Source organism: Caloenas nicobarica, chromosome 7 (assembly GCF_036013445.1).
Source record: "Caloenas nicobarica isolate bCalNic1 chromosome 7, bCalNic1.hap1, whole genome shotgun sequence".
In the NCBI taxonomy this organism is placed as follows: domain Eukaryota; kingdom Metazoa; phylum Chordata; class Aves; order Columbiformes; family Columbidae; genus Caloenas; species Caloenas nicobarica.
Genome location: NC_088251.1, coordinates 25,553,342 through 25,565,763, shown reverse-complemented (window position 1 = coordinate 25,565,763; position 12,422 = coordinate 25,553,342). Strand labels below are relative to the sequence as shown.

At 36.8% G+C, this 12,422-nt stretch overlaps 1 protein-coding gene across 2 annotated transcripts in view; it reads left to right on the top strand.

Moving 5' to 3' along the window:
- POLR3A (RNA polymerase III subunit A) overlaps window positions 1-12,422 on the top strand; it is a 35,910-nt gene that overhangs the window by 4,366 nt on the left and 19,122 nt on the right. For both annotated transcript variants that reach the window (XM_065639148.1, XM_065639147.1), the window contains exons 7-18: window positions 609-771; window positions 968-1,104; window positions 1,658-1,761; window positions 2,545-2,686; window positions 3,231-3,371; window positions 4,501-4,570; window positions 5,264-5,391; window positions 6,939-7,077; window positions 9,027-9,191; window positions 9,486-9,658; window positions 10,883-10,994; window positions 11,622-11,740. In XM_065639148.1, coding sequence (XP_065495220.1) covers window positions 609-771; window positions 968-1,104; window positions 1,658-1,761; window positions 2,545-2,686; window positions 3,231-3,371; window positions 4,501-4,570; window positions 5,264-5,391; window positions 6,939-7,077; window positions 9,027-9,191; window positions 9,486-9,658; window positions 10,883-10,994; window positions 11,622-11,740 — 1,593 coding nt within the window. The remainder of the gene's footprint in view (window positions 1-608; window positions 772-967; window positions 1,105-1,657; window positions 1,762-2,544; window positions 2,687-3,230; window positions 3,372-4,500; window positions 4,571-5,263; window positions 5,392-6,938; window positions 7,078-9,026; window positions 9,192-9,485; window positions 9,659-10,882; window positions 10,995-11,621; window positions 11,741-12,422) is intronic.

Below are 12,422 nucleotides of genomic sequence, written 5' to 3'. Positions count from 1 at the left end.
TTTGTTTGGTTGGTTTTTTGTTTTTGTTTTCAAGTAGACCTTCCTCTTTTTTTAGTACATCTTGGTCCTTCCTTTATTCCACCATCTGTTCTTAAGAAATCAGGTTTCAGTTAGCATGGTTATTAAATTGAGACTAGAAGTAAATTTGTCAGTTTATTATTTGTTCAGAAGAACAGTTCTATGAAACTAATACACTTCAGGCTTTTCAAAACTGTTCTTTTGTCAGGAAAACAAAATCAAGTGAGCCCTAACTCTCCCATGATTTAAGAATTGTTAACTACTGGTGATTTTCTTGTCTGTGAAGTTACATTAGTGTAACTTCAGTGGCTTGGGAAAAATGTGATTTAAACAAACGCATATTTTTGTGAGCATCTGTCCAAAGCTTGTGCTAGTCAAAAGAATTTTTTTTTCTGGCTTCTCTTGTAAATGGCCTTATGCTATAACATGCATTCTGTTACAAAGTTATCCTACCTTTTTCATTCCAATGTATGAAGATTTTTTTAACATTATTTTCAAAAGAAGAGGTGTACTCATATCAGAAAAATTATTTGCTGGTTTAATATGTGTTGTTATATTTATTTTCTGAACTGGATGACTATTTTGTTTAGCATAGGATATCGGGAGCCAAAACACAGATGATAATGGAAGACTGGGACTTTCTTCAACTGCAGTGTGCCCTGTACATTAACAGTGAGCTCTCAGGAATTCCTCTCAACATGGCACCCAAAAAATGGACCAGAGGTTTTGTCCAGAGACTTAAGGGAAAGCAAGGTTTGTACAGAAAGTTGTTTTAATTATTGTTTTTTAATTAAGCCACCAATATTTGCTATTCCAAAGCACCTCTCAGCTACTATTGTGTTGTGCTTCAGTGATGTACCTTGAAAGATTTTCTAATGTGCTGTCTTAACAAATAATGTTTTGAAAACAACTTTTATATGAAAGAGTTTTCACTTGCTTATTTTGTTAGGTCGGTTTAGAGGCAATCTGTCTGGCAAGCGAGTGGATTTCTCTGGCAGAACAGTCATTTCACCTGATCCTAACTTAAGAATAGATGAAGTGGCAGTGCCTATTCATGTTGCTAAAATACTAACTTTTCCTGAAAAGGTAAGTAGTGTAGAACAAAAACTTTTTCTATGCTTGTGGTTTTTTTTTTCCTTTTTCTATCAGACATCAGTGTTGTCCTTCTTTGTAGTCTTACTATAAAGGAAGTGAATGTATTGCTTTGTGTTCAAAATGTCATTCAGTGACGCTTTGACAGTTCATTGCTGCTGATGAATGAAGGTTGTCCTATCAAATATATGCAAGTACTGTGAAGACATGTGGTGTAAGGAGTGACATATCAAGAGAGAAGAGTTTTCCTTTTTGGAACTCATACATAGCTCCATATATTGGTCTATCTGTCTGAGAAGTAGCTGAGTATTTTTATTTCTGAATTTACTTCCCAATTTTTTAAATTTAGCTTCACTCGTATCTTTTGCTCTATGAGTGCCTTACATTTTCCTTCTCTGTTCCCTCCTGCCTGTTCCCTTCAGCAGCTGGAGGCTGTGAGGATAATTGTGAGTTGAGCCTAAGATTTGATAATGCAAAAGCCATGAGTGAAAACAAGAGGTCCTGAAATGTGTTTCATTTGTTTCTGATTGAAGTCTTTATGCAACAGGTGAACAAAGCAAATATTAATTTCATGAGGAAACTTGTCCGTAATGGCCCTGATGTGCATCCCGGAGCCAACTTCATACAGCAAAGGCACACACAGATGAAACGGTATCATGCTTATCTGTAATGATTCACCTTGTGTCTCTCCCCCTCAACTTGTTCTTACTGCTCTGTAAAAACGGTTATGCCTACAGGGATTAAAATGTATTTTTAGAGTCTTTCATAAAAGGCAGTAACAAAAAATTGTCCTTATCTCCTCAGGTTTAGTGTGCAGTTTCTTTTTGGATAACCTGTTGGATTTAAACTTAAGTGCACATAAATGGTAGTGAACTGCAATTAGGTGGTGTTTGGGTTTTTTTTTTTGGTAATGACTGAGTCTCTCTTGTTTGGAATAGAGGGTGTAGTACAGAGATAAATGAAAACAGGCAGTTTTGGGCACGTTGTACTGGCTGTTTTCATGGGAGAGCTAAGATGTGGTCAGTTCATGGGTAGACAAAGTGATGGCATATGAGTGAAACTCCCTGATACAGTTGAAGCAAATTCATTGTTTGTTTGCTTTTTATTGTTTACTTTGCTACTTGTTTTATATTGTTATATTGCTATATTGTTTTATTGTTTACTTTGCTACTTATAAGTAGCATTTTTTCTTACTTGGTTTACTAATAACTGTAGCTTTGTTAACTAATGTCACAAATACATTCATTATTTAAAATGGCAGCAGGGCTGATATTTAACAATGCAATCCACAACAGTTTTGTCTCTTAGTTTTTGTAATACAAAGAATCCAACGTTTAATGGAAGAACTTGCATTATAAACATAGAATTTATTTTCAGTTGTTTTTACATCTTTCTGACTTTACTTCTGACTCCCTTGTTATGTGTGACTATAAGGTTTTTGAAATACGGAAACAGAGAAAAGATGGCCCAGGAGCTGAAGTTTGGTGATATTGTGGAGCGGCATCTTATAGACGGTGACATAGTTCTCTTCAATCGACAGCCCTCTCTTCATAAGTTGAGCATCATGGCTCACATTGTAAGTGCACTCACATCCTAACACACAGGTAGCGCATCCTTGAATATTAGGTGATTTACCTTCGCTGGTGTTTGTTTCTTGCACACATAAAAATAAACAGCTTTTTGTGAAACACTGTGTGGGGTTGAGCACGAATATGGTGCAGTTGTGCTTTTGCGTGGGGATTGGTGTGTAACTGGGCAGCATGCTGTCTGAACGATTCTGTTAATAGCTGTAATTGACCTCAGTATCTGTTTTTGTGTAAGCATTTAATTTTTTAGAGGTGATGTGATCTCTAAAAAGCATGCTGTTTTCTGCGCTTTCTATAAATGATTCATAATAGAAGTTATTAGCTACCTTTGTATAATATAACCTGAGTAAAACTTCTGTCAGTTCCTGGTCGAGTTCAATTCTATAATCAGAAATTTTGACTCATGTCTGTAATAAAAAGAGAGGATAAAGCCTAGGAGGAAGCACCACTCAGGCATGGCGTTTCATCTTTTAGCATGCTTGACTGCATGTGCATCACTGTTTTTTTGTTTTGTTTTTTTTTTTTTCCCCCCAGGCTAGAGTGAAACCTCATAGGACATTCAGATTTAATGAATGTGTGTGTACACCATACAATGCAGACTTCGATGGAGATGAGATGAACCTTCACCTTCCTCAGACAGAAGAAGCAAAAGCAGAAGCACTTGTTTTAATGGGGGTATGCAGATAATGTTGGGGTTAGGATTTTGCTAGTGACGGATGGGCTGAGCCCTGTATTTCTTAACTTGCATGTGAAATCTGAAATCCTATCGAGGTTCCTGGTTATGGATAATGTGTAACTGTGAAGCTGTGCAAAAGCTCTGCAAAAGGGAATTTAGAATAAATTAGGAGTGTTACGCAATGGTAGCCTAGTAGACTTATATTTAGCGTCTGTGGAAAACTCAGTGGTTTTAAATAAGTAGATGTCACTAGTATGTTTCTGCCTGACTTAGTGATTGCTACCAAAATAGGGTGTCTCTGTTACCAAGCATGCTTTGCTTTCTGGTCTGACAGCCCAGCAGCTGCAGGCAGTCAGACCAACTGGAAATGAGGCAGCAATAGTGTGCCTGTACAGGAGACAGGAGGCTCTTAGGGCAGGGAAAAAAGGGAGAAAGGAGGGTAGATAAAGAGGGATCCGATGGTTGTAGGCATTGATCTGTGGTGTGAAAGTAGAGTCAGTAGGAGCAATCTGAGGATTTTCCAGTACGTTGCTCCTTTAGGGTGACTGAATGCCACTGCTACATCAGACGTACCGACATTGGCTGCAGCATGTGTTGGCTTGCTGAACTGATTTGGGAGCTAAAGCCCTCGTCAAAGTGTGTAATTCAGGTTTGTCCAGGCCTGTGAACAGTTCAGGTGAAACTGTGGTGCATGAGGGGGTTGATGAACTGGAACAGTAGTCTGAGTAAGACATAAGAAATGGGGCTAGTGGAAGAGACTGGCTTGGTTATTGCGTGTCAGTGGGGACCACACAACTTGAAATATTTCACTAGCGCCCTGTAGTGAGCATAACTTGTAACCTACCAAATGCATCAAGTTGATTGCAACTTCTGCTTTGGAAACAAAATGTGTAATTTCCAGTAACTGTTCCAAAGTTATTCCTTAACTGTCAATAGATTTGCATGGACCGTAGTGAACCGAAACTTCAGTTTATTTTTTCTACCTTTTGAAGAAAGCTGTATTTTGATTTAGAATAAGCTTTTACCATTTTTGCTAAAATAGTTGTCAGAAATGGTAAGTTTCCTTCTGGATAACAAACAGAATATCAGTGTCTTCAAATGCATAATTTTTTTGGTTTTGTCACGCAGACTAAAGCGAACTTGGTAACACCAAGAAATGGAGAACCTCTCATCGCTGCTATTCAGGATTTCCTCACAGGTGTGTATGTAAGCTTATTTTAGAGCTGTGTGATTTAACAGTCATTCCTTCAGAATCACTTCTGTCTTTTCCAGAGTTTTTCTATATTAATTAAAATTTTCTCCTTTCACAAGCCAAAGTGACATTATGAAAGTAAGGCCACTGTTAGTCTGAAATACAGTGATGTGCTCAGAATCTCTTCTGATACTGTCTGCCTTTGTAGGTGCAATTATTATTACCTTTGCATATATTCTGCAGTGTTTCTCCAACAGAGAAAACGAATGTTTGGGATATTTGTACACGTTAGGTAGACAATGTAGACTGCTTATAATTATGGTAGAGGAGTTGAATTAATTAGTCAAAAATTAGTTTTAACCTACAGTAAATACCTTCAAGTTTCCTTAATTTTTTTGAAAATGTCCAATGGATATAAGGAAGAAAGTTATACCAAAAATAATACCAAGGTCTTATTTTTACCTCTGAGTCTGAGAGAAAGAATAGATTCTAGAAATGCACTGGTTTTAATTTTTAGAAATTTGAGTATGGAGCAATTAAAAATCTGGAAAATATTTACAACTGAAGCTGTCCAAACTGTCATTTTGCATAGTAAGTAGGTAACTAGTATTAGAATTAAGTCATTGATACTGAATATGCAATAGATTTTAAATTTAATCTCATTTTAGTCTGTCAAATTAATCATTTTTTACATTCTAGGTGCCTATCTTCTTACATTAAAAGATACCTTTTTTGATCGAGCCAAAGCGTGTCAAATTATAGCTTCTATCCTGGTTGGCAAGGATGAAAAGATTAAAGTTCGTCTTCCGCCTCCAGCAATTCTGAAGGTGTGTCAAAGTATTTTTTTAATGTTACTAAGACTTTCTCTCTTGTGTGTTCCTGACCCATGGGGATGTTCTCAGCAGAGACAGTTCTTGTTTCCTCTGATGTTAGTTTTCTATGAGATTGTGTGTTTGCAAAGTGTAAAGTGCAAGGATCAGATTTCAGGGTCAAAGCTACGCAGGACTTGTTTGAGGGTTTCTGATGTTGAACAGAGTCAAGCTTGCGTGGTGCAGCGCAGATGCAGGGCTCCTTCAGGGTTCAAACACGGCCTTGCGACTGTCCTGCTGCTGTGAGACAGACTATGTCTGTCTGTCTGCATTGTTCTTAGTAACCTCACTGTTACTGGCTGTGCAGAATAATATGGGGCTAAGTGGAGAAACGGTGTTATTCCTTTGGGTGCCCTCAATAGTGTCGTGAAATGCTCAACAGTTCCAGGTTTCGGTATCCCAAATACAGGAGATGTTAAACCTGGGAAATAGTGTGCTTTGGTTGTTAACCTGGCAATGTGTTAAAGATTAAAGAGAGTGAGTGAGACGTGATTTTTTGTTTGTTTGTTTTTGTTACATCATGAACACGAAATATTTATTATGAAGAGCAGAGTATTTGTGTGTTTGTCACAAACTTTGAAGAGAGCTACAGTATCATTTATTAGATTAGGGTCTGTTAAGCCTTCATTCACGTACATTGAAGGGTGTCTGTATTTGATTAACTTTGTATTTGAGGCAAACAGTATTGTTTGGAGATAGTTTGGTACATTTTAAAATTTGTTAAATACTAAGTGTATACATTTTTATACCCTTTATTTAATTTCAGGATAATAAGTGTAATGTTAGGGAAATTCAGAAAGTGAAATTGAAATACCAATAAATAATCACAGACTTATAGAATTGTTTAGGTTGGAAGGGACCTTCAAAGGTCATCTAGGCCAACTCCCCTGCATAATAATAATATCATGTAAAGCAAGGTCAGAGCATTTATGGGCAGCATGTAAAGTGAATTTTATAAATTTATATGAAGTTGCGCTAATAGCCAAGAGCAGTGATTCTCTGACTGCTTCTGTCACTCCAAATGAATAATTTCAGTACTGGCTGTGACAGTTACATTTAAATACAGTTGAGACAAGGACATAATTATATGAATCTTTAACCTCCTAAAAATTTAAACCAAAGGCACTACATAAAGAAGGAATTACACATGTTGCAACCCCTTTGGGAAATAAAATGACAGCAGCATATTATCTTTTTTTTTTTTTTCTTCTCTGATCAGAAAAGGAAACATGACAGTAAGAGGGAGCAGTAGAGAATGTTTCTCTAAATGCATGCACGTACCCTTATGTAAAGGATAACCATTCAGCAGTCAGTGTTTATATATATATATATAAGTGCATAATACTTCCCTATTCAAAGGAATGCTCCTGTGCACTTCCACAAGTATAGTTTGGTATAGAAAGGTTTTGTACAGAAAACAATTTTACGATTAAATTCTTCCTCGCTGTTTTACTGTACTTGTATCAAACTCTGTAATCGTAATTCTTTTCCTTTGTTTCTCTAAGCCTGTGACACTCTGGACAGGAAAACAAGTTTTCAGCCTCATTCTGAAACCCAGTGATGATTGTCCTGTAAAAGCCAATCTACGAACCAAGGGCAAACAGTATTGTGGCAAAGGGGAAGACCTGTGTTACAATGATTCTTGTGAGTGACACTTCTAAAGTCATTGTGTTTTGGAAGTCTGCCAAGAAATTATAGCTATTGTTTAGTTGAGTTTGTTGCTATTGAGCTCACTGTATTTCATGTAAATATTTAAATGAAAAATAAAATTAAGTAGTTTTTCTAGAAAGTTGAAGTCATGCTGAACACCAGAGGTGTTTTCTTGTAATAAAATGTCTATGATGCTAGACTTGTTGTGATACTAACATATTTGAAGGTGAAAGAGAGATGAGAGCAAAGAAGCTTAGGAAGTGGTTGTGCAGAGGGCAAATGGAAAAACTGAATAGCTGAAGTGGGGTAGTGATACAGGGATTAGAAGTCAAACAGCAAGGAATTACGATAAGTAGGGAAGATAAGAATCCCTAGGATATCAAACCATCTGTATCTTTTCAGTTAGGGAAGTCAGAGTGGCAGGCAGAATGCAAAGCATCAGGGTTAAAGAGGCTGTAGGAGATGACCAAGGCTTTGCTCGTTATTATTAATTTAATATTCTGATAACAGATGGAAGGGAACTTGAGCAGGCAGGATTAGGTTGGCTCCTAGTTGCGCAGAAGTATGAGTTGAGGAACCACTGATTTGCGTAGTTCTGTCATGTAATGTTGATGTGAGAAACAATTTTACCAATTTACAATTTACCACTCTACACCAGACTTAGCAGTTTCTTTAGAAAATAGGACCAGTGTGTGGTTGAGAAGTTGGTTATAACCATGGTGGCACAGTTTCCTTCAGTCTCTGAGGAATGTTGGGTGAAGGCAACAGTTCACACTGTTTTTCACACAAGAAATCCTGTTCACACTTCTGTGAACACAGGCCATCATCTTTGCTTCATAGTCTTTTTATTTTAGAAAGTGTGGGAAAATTTCGATTTTCTGAGTTTGATGATGGCAGATGATGCAGAAGGCTGCTGAATGTCCTTGGTGGCTCTCTTCAGTTCTTTGAAAAAACTTCATTTCTGAAGCAATACGAATTCTTTTCAGGCACTTCACTGCAAATTCTCCAGTCTTAAGAAATCCTGGTATCATATTTTGATTGTGTATAATAAGTGACAGAGCAGTGACTTCTGGTTCAAGAAGATGACTCCCTAAGTTCGCATTGAAAATATTGAGCATAGAGTACAGTGTGCAAATGTCTATAATGTTCTGCGTAAAATGATTTGAATTTGGATCCATCTACATATGCCAGTTCTTCTTTGAAAAATGCATGATGAAGTTGAGGATGAACATATATTGTTCTGCTCTCATAGAAAATGTGTCTGAAGTTGATGTACAGAAGATATTTTTTAACTGCTTAAAGGCTAAAGCTTGTAAGGAAGATTTAGTGCCTGAAATGGAAAGCTTCTGATGAAGCAAAAGGAAGAAGTGTAGCAGAGGCAATGTGTACAGGCCTACGGGCAGGATGGATGTTGTTATGATATGCTTGTAATAAAAGAGACATCTGAGTCCAGTGTGTTTTTTAAATTTAAGCTGTGCCTCCAGTGGCAATTGAGTTGAACTGAATGTCAGAATCTTTGAGTAACAGAGCTGTAACTTCACTTCTGAAATTGTTGCTCTACTTTATAAGTAAAGAACTTCGGTTTACTATGCGTGATTGAGGACTTTAATTCTGGACGGTTAAGACTGATTGAAGACTTTATTCTGATTAATGAAGTGAAGTTTATTTTTATGTTTTTAACAAAAAGGATTATTCACAATGCTTCTCACAAGTCTTAAATTGGATACAGTTGCCTTTCTAAGGAGGAAGGGAAATAAATTGGTACGGTTAGATTGTAGGCTGTTCTGCCTACATACGCATGCATTTCTACAGATACATTAAATGTATGGTTTGGGGTTTTGTTTTTTTCATGAACCATTTAAAAACCTACTCCATAACTGATTGCTGGAGTTCAAGTAGTGTTTTAGAAAAACAATGAATTCTTTTTGTCTTTTTAATTCTAGATGTCACAATTCAAAACAGTGAGTTAATGAGTGGCAGTATGGACAAAGGAACTTTAGGTTCGGGATCCAAGAACAACATCTTCTACATCTTGCTGAGAGACTGGGGACAGGTAGAAGCTGCAGATGCCATGTCACGACTAGCCAGGCTTGCTCCTGTCTATCTTTGTAAGTAATGGGGGAAGTACATTTTCTTGTAAAATAGTATCTTAAAGCAGAAATACAGAACAATCAAGCACGATTTTTGCTTCAAATATGGCGCATTATGTTTAAAAAAATAAGTCAGTTGTGAAGCTGACAGAAACAGTGAAACAACTGATTGTGCTTATGAAATGCTTATGATAGTCGCACGATGACATGATGAGAGGAAAAAAACAAAGTTCCCAATGCTAATATTTCCTGGATTTAACTTCTGTTTTCTCTATATGAGATTAAGCTATCAATATAATTTTTTTTTAAAAGCTAATCGTGGATTTTCAATTGGAATTGGTGATGTAACCCCTGGGCAGGGACTGCTAAAAGCTAAATATGAGCTCCTGAATGCTGGTTATAAGAAATGCGATGAGTATATTGAAGCTCTGAACACTGGCAAGCTGCAGCAGCAGCCTGGTTGTACTGCAGAAGAGACATTAGAGGTAATTTTTTTTTCTTTAAATCACAATACATTGTAGAGACTTTATGAATATATTAATGTAAATTCTGAAGTTCAAAGTTGTCTTCTGAAACCTAAAAATATGAGCAAATATGATCCCTAGGTATGCAACTTTAGCTGAGTTTGTCTAGGCTTAACATTTAAGTGCTTGTATGTATCTAAATATATCGGCTAAATACTGAACAACTGAAATCTTCCCTCCCTCCTGGCTGGATGTATTGGGGTGACATATGAGATGATAAAATTACATAGGTCATTGTAACAGGGTTAATTACATTTGTCAATATTTGCTAAGTTAATAAAAACCAGTAACAGCAAAGGACCTAATCCAAGAAGCAAAACATTGCTTTAGTTATATTTCTGTTTCTGTGGAAGTGTTTTCTTGGGCCTTATTAGGGCAAACGTTAAGTGGACTTTGGTTATGCTGGGTTTTTTCTTTTTTCTGTAGAAATTTGGATGAAGAGCAATGAATGTTGTCCAAAATCTTATAGACAGAGACTTAATAATTAAGTCAGCTGAAGAACACTCTTCATTGTCTTTAATTCCTTTATATGTTTGTCTTCTTGGCTAGTCAGTGTCTAGTTTTTACCTAGAAAGAAAGACAGAATAAAAACAAACAAACAAAACCCCACAAACTCAAACCAACCAAACAAAAGCCCCCAAATAAACAAACAAACCCCAGCAACAACAACAAAAACAAAATAACACCACCAGAAAATCCTGCCCTATGATGAAGTACTGCTACAGTTGCCTGGTTCATAGTGGCTCTCTGGCGGATAGACACCGGTGTACGTCCTTTTTTTTTTTTTTAATACATTTGTTATGTTTTCGACAATTGGAGATATCAGCATTGTACTCTCTGAAAGCAATCTAAAAATACTTTCTTTTTTTTGTGGTAATCTTTTATGTAGCACAACAAGACTTGGAATTTAGGTCAATGCTCAGTTTAGCTTAAGCTTGCGCTATTGACAAATGGTTTTGTCATGGCCCTGGCTACCTCTGTCTTACCCCCACAAAGACTTTTTGTGCAGCAAACTGGAAGGTTATGTTAGTTAAAGGTTAAACTTGTTTGACCCAAAGCAACATCTAGGTTTCTTTCTCTTCATTGTGTGTTGAATTCTCTTTGACTACTGAAGGTATTGTTGGCAACTGGTAGAATACTGTTTGTGTATGGTATTTTTAACCAATGCTGAATCTTGGATTTCAGGCTTTAATCCTTAAAGAGCTCTCTGTTATCAGAGATCATGCTGGCAGTGCCTGTCTCAGAGAACTGGACAAGAGCAACAGTCCCCTTATCATGGCTCTCTGTGGTTCTAAAGGTAGGGATAGCGAATCTCTGGAAGTAGGTTGCTTGCTCCATCACTGTTCTCAAAATGGCTTATTCTGTCTTTATAGCTTATTTTATACAGTCAGTTGTGCAAGTATTAAATTCATGTCGTATAGATTTGAAGTGACTCCTCTCAGTAAGTACAGGTTGGGTATAGTAAGCTGAGAAAACATCCTCTTCATAGTTTAGATGTTCTTAAGATTTGAATTAATTCATCAATAAAAAGTTTACATTTGCATTTCTGACTTCAAGTATCTATATTGCATACAAAAATCAACTGGAAATGCTATATTAATGTGCCAGGTCAGTCAAGATGAGGTTTTTTAAAGGATTGTAGTCAAACAGTTGTGGCATGAATGCCTATGACACAAAGAAAAAGAATTAAAAGGAGTTGTTAGGTATGTTGTAGACTAGCTTAGTTGCCCATCTCTGCATAAATGCTGAAATTACAGGACAAATAACAGAAAAGCTTTTTTAGCTGTTGTAATTCTAAATGCATCATTGACGAATTACGAAGCTAAATAATAGATCTTCATAGAAGTGAAGACAGCTTATCAGAACAGCACTGATATTCTGCATTTGTGAGAGAGATTTTTTTTTCCTTTTGCTTTCTTTTCAGGCTCCTTTATTAATATATCCCAGATGATTGCTTGTGTAGGTCAGCAGGCTATCAGTGGTTCCCGAGTTCCTGATGGATTTGAGAACAGATCCTTGCCTCACTTTGAGAAACATTCTAAGGTAATTCTGTACGTTTACAATAAACTGTAAAAAGTGAAACAAATTGCCTTAAACCATTTTAAGAAGGATGTATGATAGGGTGTGTTGTCATGACATGGTGAAAGAAAAGGATCACATATGCTGAATGTAAGATGTTTTGAATGTGGTTTGGGAGTGAACAGTAGTGTTGTGAATTGCCATAGGATGTCTAGTTAGCTTGAATTTTTACAGCTAACCCTTGCTTAGACCTTTCTATTTTAGTGAAATTAAGTCTTATGAAACATTTTTGGTTCTGAGAGTCCTAAAAACAACTTGTTAAAGTTCCTTTCTTGTGTTCACTGCACCAAGACTTACTCCAGGACAACTGCTGGGTGTGTGTTGGTATCTTTAGACAAGTGAAACACACCAGATGAATGATTCTGGAGTCTGTTTTTAAGTTCTTTTTCCACTAGGACAGATAGATTTCACAGGCTACTGTGAACGTTCCATGTCTGGCTTCTGTTCTGCTTGAAGCAATAAGGAGTCCAATGCACTTCTTAATGTAATTCAGCAAGATTAGGTTTTTTAAAACTGCTATCCGAAATCTAATGACTGGTAGAGACGGCTCTAGGTACCAGCTGTCAATCTGGTTAGTGTGGTGAGTAACTCAAGTGTCAGGTAGCCATGACACTTGCATTTGTTACTAAATGTCCAGATTTCTGAA